This window comes from Podospora pseudopauciseta, assembly GCF_035222475.1.
Source record: "Podospora pseudopauciseta strain CBS 411.78 chromosome 2 map unlocalized CBS411.78m_2, whole genome shotgun sequence".
Classification (NCBI taxonomy): Eukaryota; Fungi; Ascomycota; class Sordariomycetes; order Sordariales; family Podosporaceae; genus Podospora; species Podospora pseudopauciseta.
Window position 1 is genome coordinate 3,188,322 of NW_026946663.1, and position 12,219 is coordinate 3,200,540.

The window sequence follows — 12,219 nt, forward strand, 5'->3', positions numbered from 1 at the left end:
TTGGGTCAGAGAGCCATGATAGGGAGAGCAAGGGAAAGGTATGGTAATGGCATTGGAAGAAGCGCATGGAAAGTCATGGTCATGGGAACTAAAGAGGTGGATTGATGAGTTACGGAATGGCGAAGGTCGTGGACGATTTGACAACTTGGCTTGATACTTTAGCCACTAGGTTCTATACACTTTATGCTAATCCTGATTTCTATTCCTGAGTTTCTTCTCGCCGCTTTGCATTTCATAGGGAAAAAAAAATGAAATGTCTGTTGTTCCCAACCAATTGAGCTGTCTAACTACTATGAAAGAAGAAAAAAAGAACAAACCTCAGGACGAATGTGAACAAACAAAAAACTCGGCATTGCGAATAACACACCATATAATTCCAAATTCCCCTGCCAAAATTCAATCATCACCTCTAATAGGTCCGCTGGCGTAATGGCAGCGCGTCTGACTACGATTCCTTCCCAGGATCAAGTAATCAGGAGGTTCCAGGTTCGACCCCTGGGCGGATCGGTTTCTTTTGCCTAATCTTTTCTGTATACCCTCAGACTCTCACGCCTTCTTTTTTCACTTTTCTCATTCCCAAAAATGACGCGAGTATCTGTTGAGTATGGTACGAAAGCTAAGAACAATGTTGTTGGGGAAATTTTTCGGTAGCTTCAATGTTGAGCTTTCGCCCGCGTTGGTGGGGCAACCGAGCTCATCAAAAAGGGGGTTCTCACCAAGATTCAAGCTTCACGATCATCTCGATTGTGCGTCAGCCATCGTGTGGTTAGCGGCCTTGAGTGGCTGACATGTGGTATGTTCCCGAGAATAAGAAGATGAAGCCATTCCACGGTCTGGTACAGCCTCATGGAGGGGGTGGCGGGTGGTGGGAGATGAACTGAACCGATGGCGAGTGGCTTGACATTTCGGTCCCGTGTGTTCTTCCGGCTGTGCGCTCCGAGTCTCTCTATATTCCAGTAGCTTGCGTACCTTCAGCCCAAGGGGTTCGTTCGTTGTGGAGAGAGGCGTACCTTTGTGCGGTTTGTGGCGGGACAACAAGATAGCACCTTCAAGGTGGTGCTGGTAATTTCTCCTTTTTTTCTGTAGTTCTTATTTCGTGTAGAAAGAAGTGAAGATTCCGCTTACGTGCATTTGTATATCGCACCAAGACCCATGATTTGCCTCAAACAAGAACTTCAAAACCTTTTTGCGCCTTGCACTCTTAGGGCACCGAGATATATGGTACCTCTCAACCAAAAACCCCAGAACCTTTTTGCCCCCTTTTGCTCCATCTTCAAGGAAGAGTGAAAACATCGCGTATCACGGAAAATAAGTACACTGCTTGCGATGAGTAGGAGACCACAGGGATTTCACGTAAGTGGAACTCACATGTAGCAATCATACAGTGTTTTTGTCGTTTGGCAGTGGCCGGCCACTCTTCCACTTATCTTGCGTCGGCTTTGGTTTTTTTGTGTTTTTTCTTTTCTTTTCTTTTTCTTTTTTCTCTTTTTTTTTTTTTTTTTTTTTTTTTTTTTTTTTTTCTTTTTTTTTCTTTTTTTCTTTACACTTCTTCCTGTAGTAATACAGTCAATCTGAATGGTGGTTGTATGGCCTCTGTAGACCATCGTGGTACCTAAAACTACTGACAACTTCAGCAAAGGGACAACACTGGGGGGAAGTCATAAAAAGATCAAGGTTTGACGAGCAAGGGCAGAAAGGCGAATCGGTGCTTTGACGTAGCTTGAAGGGGTTGGAAAGGGGGGATGAGATCGACATGGAAGCGACGCGGATGAAGCATAGGCATTGCCCACACTTACTCAAACTCCAGCACCAGGCACCCATGACGTAGATTTCAGCTTCCTATCACCTTTGAATTCGATCAGGCGCCATCTATCCCAGAAGACATATCCCCAGTCACGGGGGCTAGGCTTCCGCACATCACCCCCGTAGGCATTGAGGTACTTCTCGTTGCACACCAGGACCCAACCATAGGGAGGCTCGCTCTCTGACTCACCAACATAAGGGAGAGGATCTCCCCTATCCTGGGCGAGGTCGTGCTCTGTGATGCCACTACGACGTCTCAATCGCTGAGGACCTTGGCCGAGGACGTTTTCCATGAATCCATACCCCGGAGTCCACTGATTGCCTGGTCGTATCGTGATCATGCTATAAAAGTTAACGTCTCTCAGAGCCGAGTCAAATCCTCGTAGGCCCCAGGAAGCAGCACCGCCAGCCAAGGCGAATTCATTTGTGACGGCTGCTCGGGAGTCAGCGAAACACAAATCAGGGAGGAAATTGCTCAGATATGACTCGAAGCGCACCATGAAACAAGTTCTTCTCCATCATCCGGAGGCGAGTCGTCATCTCGTCATGGACCAAGGTGTACACGGAGAAGATCTCTTCGACCTCCCACGGCCGGAAGAGACAAAAGAAATGCTTAAGCACCTCTTCCTCCTTGTAGTTGAGCTGCAAGTGGCGTGACTCGCCGCCAAACAAGCAGCTGTAGAGCTCAAAACGGTAGAGTGCCCTCAAAAGACGGGTGTTCTCCGTGCGCGACAGATGGGTAAAGATGGGCGGCCGCTGGGGGTCAAACCTGCAAAGAAAGAGGCGTGCAAAATGCACAGTCAGTGGACGAGCATAAGTGTGCCAAAACAAGAACATTCCAAGAACAGCATCTTCGCTGTAGCCGTCAATGGGCTCCTCGATTGTGGATCCATCACGGTCGCGCAAATTCTTGTAGTTATTCAACTGCTCTTGAACTTTGTCTCTATCGACAGACTTGTCAACTCGTAGTATAGAAGCTTTCTGAAGAGCCAGGGCATCGGTCATGACGCCAGTGTCCAGCGACATCTTGAGATGCCCAGCAAGCAGAGACTTCTTGTTCTCGAGATACATTCGAAGAAAGACGGGTGATGCTTGCACGAGAGACATGAGGTCGGTAAAGTCGGGAATGCAGCGGAGGATATTATCTCGAAGCTCGTACGGCAGGGCCTCGAGTGATCCGAGCGTTGAAGTTGCCCTGGGCTTGATGAGAAACTCGTTATCAGAGATCTGGAATGACTGAGCCGTGGATTCGAATCCAAAGAGATTGGTCACGATGTAGTCCAAGCAGCGGAGGATTTTCTCTGGAAGCTCGTACGGCAGGGTCTCGAGTGATCGGAGCCTGAAGGCTGGCCAAGACTTCATTCGAAACTCGATAGAGATCTGGAGTGACTGAGCCATGGATTGGAATCCAGAGAGCTTGGCCCCGATGTAGTCCAAGAAGCGCTCCCAGTAGTTGTTGACAAATGACTTGACTTCGTGCCAGAGGACTTCCCAACGCCAGGTCTCTGAGCCTGTGGCAGATGGCATTCTAGGCTTGGTGTGCAAGATCTTTGACAAGGCAATGCCGCATGCCAACCCGGAGAGATTGATGTTCGTGTGGCTCAAACCTTGGCAGGCATCGCAGACATAATGGCTAAACCTTTGGAGCAGGCTGCGTTTGGATGCTGGGGGCACGCTTGAGGGAGATGCTGCCCTAGATCGCGGCCGAGGCTTCTTGGACAACTTGTCGACTGATACAGGTTTCCATGTCGGTCGAGGTTGGCTGGTTGTCCCTGCTTCGTCCCAGATGGTCCAACCCTCTGTCTTGATCGACAACCAGGATAGACCAGTAGCAGTCTTATCGGCGATGTCAGCAACTGAAAGGCCACGCATTTCAAATTTCAGACAAGAAAGCCAGGAGGTGAGACCCAAAACCCAAACCAAAAAAGGAGATGTGAAGAGGTGAGTACGAGTAAGTAATCTGAGTGAAAAAGTTTTTGCAGGCAGTCAGCTAGCTGACTCATGAAGGCCGTTGAGACTACGGCCATATAGTGAGTTGATGGCCGATCGATACGAGGGAGCACGAGGAACCGTTTGCTCCTGTTGTTCAATGCCCGGTGGATGAACCAAGCAAGGCAAATGCTTATCTTCTTGAGCAAGTTATCAAGTGTGTGATAACATCATTAGCCTGTCGACGGTGCCTTTTCTGTGATGATGGCAACCGAGAGATATGGAACTCTATCCGGCCGGGCCGTTGACTGAGATATGTGGGGTTAAAAGGCATCTTGATGTCATGGATGGCGTAAATGGCTTGCTGTCAAGTTGAGAACGAGGTCTGACAGCAGAGAGGCGATTGGCGTGTTGTTGAGCCAGGCGATGGGATCGGTCCGGCAACTATGGCACGTGATGGCGCTGATGAGGAAAGAAGCCAACATGCCTAGCAGGAAGGCACCTCGGTAGCCGCTAAGAAATGGATCCCGTCGACGCTTGATGACTTTCCTGGGGTAAATAGGGAACAGCAGCATCTCGATTTCTTGGAGTAGTAGTGCCACAGTTGTCAAATCAAATGGCAGATCGCATGGCCTCATCGTGGTTATTCTTGTTACCGCTACCAAACCATCGAATTCTATTCCGGGTATACTTGCAAACACACACTACTATGGCACCGCTACGCCAACCTCTTCCTCAGCTGTCGCAGCCAACTCCGCAGCTCTCTCCATCCGTCTTGCCTTTCTGTTGCCAGTCGCCTTCTGCAGCTGCTCCCTCCTCTCCTGCTTCCTCGCCGCCTTATCAACAAGACCAATAACCTTTTGTTCTCCAATCACGGGATGCCTGGCCGCCGCCGCCGCCTCGTCCTCTTCGGTCCATTCGATCGGCAACGTGGCAAACACCAGATACGAGGTGTGTGTCTTGATCTCAGGCTCGCCGCGGGTGATCAGCCGGCCTTCCATCCACATGGGCACCCCTGACGGCAGCGCCTCAAAGCACTCTGGGGAGTCAGGTTTGTGGTCAATCTTGACTCTCTTCTCGCCGCCGCGCTTCCTTCCGCCTTTCTGTTCCTTCTTCTCACGCTGCTTGATTAGTCCGTCATCCTCATCGCCGTCCACCTCGTCATCCGACTCTTTCGACCTGGCGGCATGCTCCCGGAACCGAGCTTCAATCTCAGTCAGCCGAGAGAGAGCCTCATCGACATCACGAGCCGAATTGTTGACACCGCGGTCCATGGAGAGGTTCAGACCGACACGTTCACGGGAAGTGTGGTACTTTCTGTTGGCAATCTCAACCATATCAATATCGACCCAACCCAAGCGCCGCATTGCCGAAACTGTCTTGGTGACCTGCTCGATACACGGTGAAAAGGTGCAGATGTGGGCGCTCTTCTTTGGGTTAAGTGGTGATACCCACTCTTTGTCTTCTGGGTTCTTGGGGTTCCGCCTGGAGAGGTGATGTAGTGCCTCCCAAGGAGCTGGGAGATCGAGAAAGATGGCCTCGGCCCCGGGACTCTTGCCATCAATCAAGAAGCCGCCGTTGTAGACATCCCGATGTGTCAAGTGGACCAAGCTGTTGAGGTTGTGTTCCTTCAGCTCCTGATTCATCTTGTGGAAGCGTTGCTCATGGAACTCAAAGCTGTAGACTTTGCCCTTGCGCTCTCCTTCACTTGGATATCCATTGTAGACGGCTCGTACAGAGGCGTGGCTGAAGCTACCGCTGCCAGCACCAGCCTCAATCAACACAGAGCCAGGTCTGGCACGTATTCTGTGTAAAACATAGCTGTAATCTGGCGTATAGACGACCTGCGTTCGGTGCGGCAAGCTGCTCGTCCATACTTCGGGGGTTGGGGGGAGGATGTGGATGAAGCCGCTGACGTCGGCGACAATCTTTTTGGCGACAGCGGCGGAGTCGTCATTGACTTCGGCAGGCGTACTTTCTTGCTCGGTTTTCTCCTCGGCAACAGTGGCCGAAGCCTCCTTTCCGTCGTCATCGCTCTTGTTACGCTTCCTCTTATTGTTGCGACCTCGGGAGCCAGTGTCGACTTTCGATGCGCGAATCTGTGAGCCCCATGGCACGCCAATCATGGTCGAGTGAGGAAAGGAGCCATAGCGGGTGTTGACGACAGCGCCCTCGGCGTATCCATCGTGTTTCCCGGAGGGGGCTTTGAGGTAGACTGGTTGGAGGTTGTCGCGGGAGAGCTGGAGAATGGCCAGTGACCCGACCTGGGTAGTTTTGCCTGGCTCCAAGAAAGGCGAGATCTTGGGCGTCTGGCTGCGCGTTTTGTGTGCCATTGTGTCGTCCATAGCGACTGATGGGCAGCGTTTCGCGGGCTGGAAGATGTTGAAGTGATGAAATTGATTCCCAGCTGCGGAAAGGTTTCAGGGACAACAGCTGGTGAAAATTCAGTGGGGTGTGGGGCGCGGGGCGGAATTGGAGCGTAAATTACACTTGTCGAGACATCTCGAGAGCATACACTATTGACGAATGACAGGCACAAAGTAAGAACTGCTGACATACAATTTTACTAGGATAGTCTCAGCTATCATATAATCCTAAAGAAGCAACCACACTTCCCTGCGACGCACGATTAATTCCGACAAGGTGTAAGTTACCTTTCACTTTACACCGGTAATTCATGCACCTTGGCGGTCGGGACAAAAATAAGCTTTGCCAAGAATGCGGGGAGCTCCACCAGGTCCAGAGACCCCCCACTGCCGCTATCGAGGTGCTTGGTCCGGATCAGAAAGATATCACACCTTCTGAGACGTTGAGTGCTATTGAGGGATTTCACCATCGGACTACGGTACCTATGCTTCAGCCCTTTCCGCCCTCTCACACATCTGGAACCTTCCCTTAGCTTCCTCTCGCCGAAAACCACCAGCCATCAACCACCAATCTCCCGGATCGATCACCACCGGCCTCGGAACCCACCACATGATGACCTCACAACAACCGGAACAACCCCTCAATAACCAGAAAATCTCATCGACTCATGAATCTCATGGTTCCTACCTCCCCATTAGCAAACATCTCCCTGGCCTTATATCAACCAACCCATTCACTCACGGATTCCACTCATCCCTCTCCCCATACTGCTGATCATACAGCTCCTCCACCTGCCGCCTAGCATGCTCCCTCCCCCGCTCCCTGTCTCTTTCATTTCCCCCATCCCGGCCATGGTGCCTCTCCCATAGCTTGTCGGCTTCCGCGCCCGCCATGGCAGCAAGCGCTTCCTTGGCAAAGCCGTGGGAGACTGGCTCGCCTTTGCGGCGTTGTTCCTTTTCCCAGAGGTGCATCGCTTCAAAGGCTGCTGCGCCGCCGAGGATCTCGTGGCCGAGGTTGGGTTTGGAGGAAGGGCGGTCGTCGTTGGAGTATAGTTGGTCGCGGGCGTCTCTTGCCTCGACTGCAATTATCAGCATGCCCGTGTCAAAGTGAGGGTAGTGGGAGGTACTAACTGAAGTCGAAGAAACCCATGTTGGTAGATTTTGAGGAGGCGATAAAGTGGATGTGGTGGATGGAATTGGCAGAAGCAGGACAGGTCAAAGACCCAAGCGCTTGCTTCTGATGGGCATGCGAACCCCTTATGTAGAAAGCTAGGTATACAACCCCCTCATTCCGAGTCATGTCCCATCCCATCTCATAACCGTAGAGCTGTCCAGCTCGTCGTGACAGAGCTTGACCAGCAGGTTGACTATCATCGGATGATCAAGCGCAGCTGTCATGACATCAGGTATGCGTTCATTTACGAGCACTACCACCTTGATTCAGATGAACGGACAGTCGTGTAGATCCGCTCATCCATAATTTAAGTGAAAAATAAATAAAAAACCACAGGAAACCCCGGGCACGCTATCAGTCAAACAAATAAAAGACACACTATTTACTTTGTTTCCTCCTTCAAAGATTGGTGCGAGTTATACGCAACAGGGAGCAAAAGAAAAAGCACAGCTACAAGTACCTGGCTGAAGCTACAGACACCTTAAAACTCTACACCTCTATACAAATCCCCGCTCAAGTGTTGAATAGCGTATGGCTGCAGAGTGGCTTCGACTGGACTCCGCAGTTCTGCTTACCCATCACACAGCGTATATCTCTATAAAGTGGATCAAGTTCCAGTGAAGTCAGAAGTGTTCACATGCAACATCACCTTGAGCGCATGCCAAATCTCCCTAACCACTCCCTACAAAATCGTCATTCTTGTCTATCATAAGGTATCTCACCCGTACATAGTCATTCTCATGAGCTATCCATAACCATTCATAACCCATACATCATTCCCATAACACCTGGCTCCCAAATCCCAACCACGCCCTCAACCCCCCCTCCACTCCTCCCCCCCTCCCCGTTAACGATACTGATAACCCCATCCAGCACCATCACGACTATTCCTCGGCATCTGTCCCGGCGACCTAATCACTGTTCCCACACCGGTACCACTCGGCGCCATAACCATACTAAACGGCCGGCCTCCACCCCCGCTAAACCCACCACCACCACTACCAAAAAACGGCCCCCCGCTATTACCCCCCCCGTTGAAACCCTGCGAAGGAAAAGGTGGATAATTCCCCGGCTGGTACAACGACGGCTGAGAATTCTGATGCAAGTGCTGAACCGGTTGCTGATGGTGTGGCACCTGCGCCGTCATCTGCAGTGTTCGCCCGCCCTGCTGCATTTGGCCACCACCACCACCACCACCACCACCACCACCGGCGTGTTTTGCATTCTTTTGTAGTTTCATCCCCGGACTGCTCGACCCCCCACCTCCTTTGCGCAGACTATCACTCCTAAAAAGTTTCCCAATGTTGAAGAAAGAGCTCTTTTGTGGTTCTTGCTGCGGTGGGGGGGAGAACATGCGTTGCGGTTGGATAAATTGCTGTGGTTGGGGCGGTGGTGCTGCCTGGGCTCGAGCTCCTGGTGGGTTCATGTTTGTTGATGGGGGAGATGTGGGTGGGGTGAATGCGGTGTATTTTTGCGGTTGAGATGGTGGTGCTGGGGAAGACCGGTTTGGAGTTGGTGTTGTCCGTCGTAAAGAGGCTGTTCTTTTGGGTACTAAGCCGGGGGGCACACGGTCGTCTGTGTTGGGGGGTGTGTGTAGGTTTGTGATTTGCGGTGGTGATCCGACAATGGACCAGCGTTTGTTTGTAGTAGGCGGTGGTTGAGAGGAAAGATCTGTATCAGGGCTGATAAACATGCTGTATCGGTTATTACTTGTCGACGAGGGCGGGGAAGCACCAGCTGGCGGAACTTGGCAATTTGATTTTGGCGGCGCTGGTGATACTGAAGGCGGGATTTGTGAAAGATCCACTGGGTGGGAGCTGAGCGGATGATGACCAGCTGGGAGAACATATGGAGTCGCTTTAGACACGGGAGGCGTCCCTGATGTTGGTGCTTTCGGCGGTAAAGATGGCGGAGGGGTACGAAGATTCGAGCTGTGTGATTTTGGTGTGTGAGGCATCTTTGGTGGTCGAGGCGGACCGTGCTGATTCGGAATTTGGGAAGATGAATCTCGAGCACCGCTGTGATTAGGTGCTTGTCTTGTTGTTGACTGAGGATTCATATACCCTCCATCGTTAGGGCCAGGTTGAAGATTCGAGCTTTCTCCAGCACCAGACTGAAAGTATTGAGCCTGCCACGGCGTTGGCCTAGTCGTCGGGGGCAAAGATTGACGTTTGTTGGCCGCACTTGAAAACTGTCCATGGTCCTGATTCATCGATGATTCGCGCGGAAGAATATGCTGTAGAGGTGTGCCAACATCCCTGATAGGACCCTGTGGCGCTGGCATTACCGGCGTGTTGTCAAGAGTGTAAACGTTCGTTGTGTCCGGCGATGAGATCTGACCAGGTACGGGACCCGAGTGAACCTTCGCCAAGGGCTGTGCCGTGACACCGAGTAAATCCCCAGGTTCGGCTGCTTGTTGTCCTTTGCCCCACGTATAAGTTCGAGCAGAAAAACTGGGAAACGATGGCTTGGAGGGAGTAGTTGCTGCATGCTTCGACGGCAAAGGCGGCGTTTGCGGTGGACTGACAGGATCCGGGACCCTAGTTGCCTGTATTTCTGGCGTGCTCATTGCAGGGACGGATGCCATCTGGTGGTCTGATGGCACTGGTGTGGTCTCCCGGGACACTATGTAAACTTCGGTAGGTGGTGCTGGGGGCCTAAGAGTAGATGATACGGTTGGCAAACGGTTCTGGATATCAGGAGGAGGAGGAGATTTACGGGTGAGCTTCAAGGGCTGCGGGACATCGGGACTTGAGGGCGGGAGGGGAGCAACAAAATCCGGGGATCTTGTCGTACTTGCCTCGCTGATGTTGTAATGATAAGACAAAGCTGGTTGGGACTTAACATTCTGCAGGGCGCTTGGCGCGCTAGGAGCTGACGGAGGGATCTGCGGGCGCATAGCGTAGTATGAGCCGATCATGGAGTCGCCTGGGGCAGTGCTTGTTCTCGGAAACGCAGGCCGATCTGGACCTCCCGGATCGGCAGCTGCTTGGCCGTAGCCTGTTTTAGACAACATCTCAACGGTTTCCTCAATGTCTCGCTGCAAATCCCACGAGGTAGGTTTGTAGGCCGTGTACCTCTGATTGGTGTCTGTGCTGTGGCTCGGTGGGCCTTGACTCGGCGGACTCTTGCTTTGGGGGCGGGATTTCGTGAGCACAGGGCGTCCTCGGGCAGGCTGAAGAACCGACGGAACATGAGTGAGCCCTGAAGCGTTGCCCGGTTGTGGAGGCGAGGAAGTATTCTCTTGCCTCAATCCATATCCAGGGGCGGGTGGTGTGCTTTCGTCATCCACTGGCTGCTTCGGTGAAACCATTGGCGCTGACAAGGCGGCAGGAATCTCTGGCCGTCTCCAATTGGATGGCGGTGGTCCTGCGAGCGAGTGTCTCTTATTTTCTCCGACCGGAGCCTGTCTGGGAGCTTCCTCGGCAACGGTGTTGATGGTTGGATTCCACGGCCGGTATTGTCCCTGATACGGATCTCTTGCTGAATTCTGCTGTGTAGCGGCCGGAGCCGGCTGAGGCATCGAGTTCTGGCGGAGAGGAGGCCGGTGAGGATCTGAAGATGCTTGCTGGTTGTTGAGGCTCGGAGATCCGGACGACAGTGTTTTTTGCTCTGTGCTACCCAATCGATGCATTCGACTTGGGGGTATCGCTTCCGAATGCAACTCTGAAGGGGCCAGAGGAAAGGCGTTGGCATAAATCAGTGGCGGGCCAGTATCCATCATGATGTCGTTGCCTGGCAATTCGACCGGCGTGGGGTTTATATCCTCGTGACATTGCCCAGTCAATTCGCTGGGAAGCTCGGCCACGAACCCAACCGGTGTGTATGCAACCTGGCGACTGTCGAGTAACGGGATTGCGTCAACTACAGGGGCACTTTCTCCATGGACTTCCGAAATTTGCACACTGTCGACCTCTTGGGTTGTACGAGCAGGTGGGCTTTGAACAGGAGGTCGACTTTCATGCGCAGGTTGGGCTATGACTGGCGGGCTCTCAATTACATTGTGACTTTCGATCAAAGACCGACTCTGAGTTACAGGCGGGCTCTCGATAACAGGCGGGCTTTCGATGACAGGGAGGCTTTGGACAACGAGTGGAGTAGTTTCGGCGCTTACAACCGGTGATATATTCGATTGCTGCGGTGATACCTCTGAGGTCGGTGGCGGAGCTGGCGACCGAGCTGGAACTGGCGCTGAAGTCGGCTTTGGAGGATTTGTCTGGCCAGTTTCAGAGTCTTTCTTTGGCGGTAGATCATCCTCATCTTCCTGCAGTGGACTTATGTCATCGTAAGCTCCCGGTCCCATGTACATGAAGATATCAGGCTGGAACCAAGGAGCGCTGGATCCATCTTCGTCCTCGGCAATCGTAGCCTTTGCCAGGGTGCTTTTTGCTTTCGCAGTAGAGATCCTCTCGCCGACGGTACTCCTCCTTTTGACTTGTAACTGGCTCACAAGTCTTTCCTCGGGCTCCAGGTCGATGGGGGCGCTATCGTCTATGCTTTGGGGAAACTCGTCGCCAGGCTGGGGAAAATGAAACTGGGTAATCCCCGTGGGTTTGTAGCGGTAGAACCATCTTTGACTCTCTCCATCGTAATCCCACTCCCAATTCTCGGGAAGCGCAGACATGATGGTCTTCGCGTTGGTTGAGAATACAACTCGATCTTCGAATCGCGTGTTTATGATCGGTGTGCGCCCAGCCAGAGCCTTGTCTATAGCTCGATCCGATGCCAGTACCGAGTTAACCCCGCAGGAGAAGGGTTGTCAAAAAGGCGTTTGGGAGCTGTCTCTACCTGAAGAAACCCATGGTGTATCTTGGTGTCTCAAGACTGAGAGGGCAGAAAAAAAGACGGGAGCCTGACAACTTGTCAAGTAGATGAAAAGAAAAGCGTAAGAGGGGACAGTAAGCGGTAAGTAATAAATTCCTAGCGGGAGAACTCGACGCCGTGCGC

General features: G+C 52.2%; 4 protein-coding genes and 1 non-coding gene across 5 annotated transcripts; 1 reads left to right on the top strand and 4 right to left on the bottom strand.

Moving 5' to 3' along the window:
• The first annotated feature begins 415 nt into the window (after positions 1-415).
• QC763_0039340 lies at positions 416-507 on the top strand. Its single transcript has one exon. It is a non-coding gene; the product is annotated as a tRNA-Arg (tRNA).
• Positions 508-635: 128 nt separating this feature from the next.
• Positions 636-3,675, bottom strand: QC763_208910 (uncharacterized protein; the record flags this gene model as incomplete). The annotated part of the gene is made up of 5 exons (XM_062909941.1): positions 636-1,317; positions 1,369-1,484; positions 1,522-1,621; positions 1,797-2,236; positions 2,301-3,675. 2 exons carry the CDS (start codon positions 3,673-3,675, stop codon positions 1,797-1,799), a joined length of 1,815 nt encoding a protein of 604 aa, XP_062768773.1. The 3' UTR covers positions 636-1,317; positions 1,369-1,484; positions 1,522-1,621.
• Positions 3,676-4,439: 764 nt separating this feature from the next.
• On the bottom strand, positions 4,440-6,077 carry TRM61 (tRNA (adenine-N(1)-)-methyltransferase catalytic subunit trm61; the record flags this gene model as incomplete). Its single annotated transcript, XM_062909940.1, has 1 exon — positions 4,440-6,077. One exon carries the CDS (start codon positions 6,075-6,077, stop codon positions 4,440-4,442), a length of 1,638 nt encoding a protein of 545 aa, XP_062768774.1.
• Positions 6,078-6,739: 662 nt separating this feature from the next.
• On the bottom strand, positions 6,740-7,377 carry QC763_208890 (uncharacterized protein; the record flags this gene model as incomplete). Its single annotated transcript, XM_062909939.1, has 3 exons — positions 7,230-7,377; positions 6,841-7,177; positions 6,740-6,782 (listed from the first exon to the last, which is right to left on the bottom strand). Exons 1-3 carry the CDS (start codon positions 7,246-7,248, stop codon positions 6,740-6,742), a joined length of 399 nt encoding a protein of 132 aa, XP_062768775.1. The 5' UTR covers positions 7,249-7,377.
• A 742-nt stretch (positions 7,378-8,119) lies between these two features.
• QC763_208880 (uncharacterized protein) lies at positions 8,120-11,896 on the bottom strand (the record flags this gene model as incomplete). The annotated part of the gene is given in 2 exon segments (XM_062909938.1): positions 8,120-8,469; positions 8,482-11,896. 2 exon segments carry the CDS (start codon positions 11,894-11,896, stop codon positions 8,120-8,122), a joined length of 3,765 nt encoding a protein of 1,254 aa, XP_062768776.1.
• Positions 11,897-12,219: the final 323 nt, after the last annotated feature.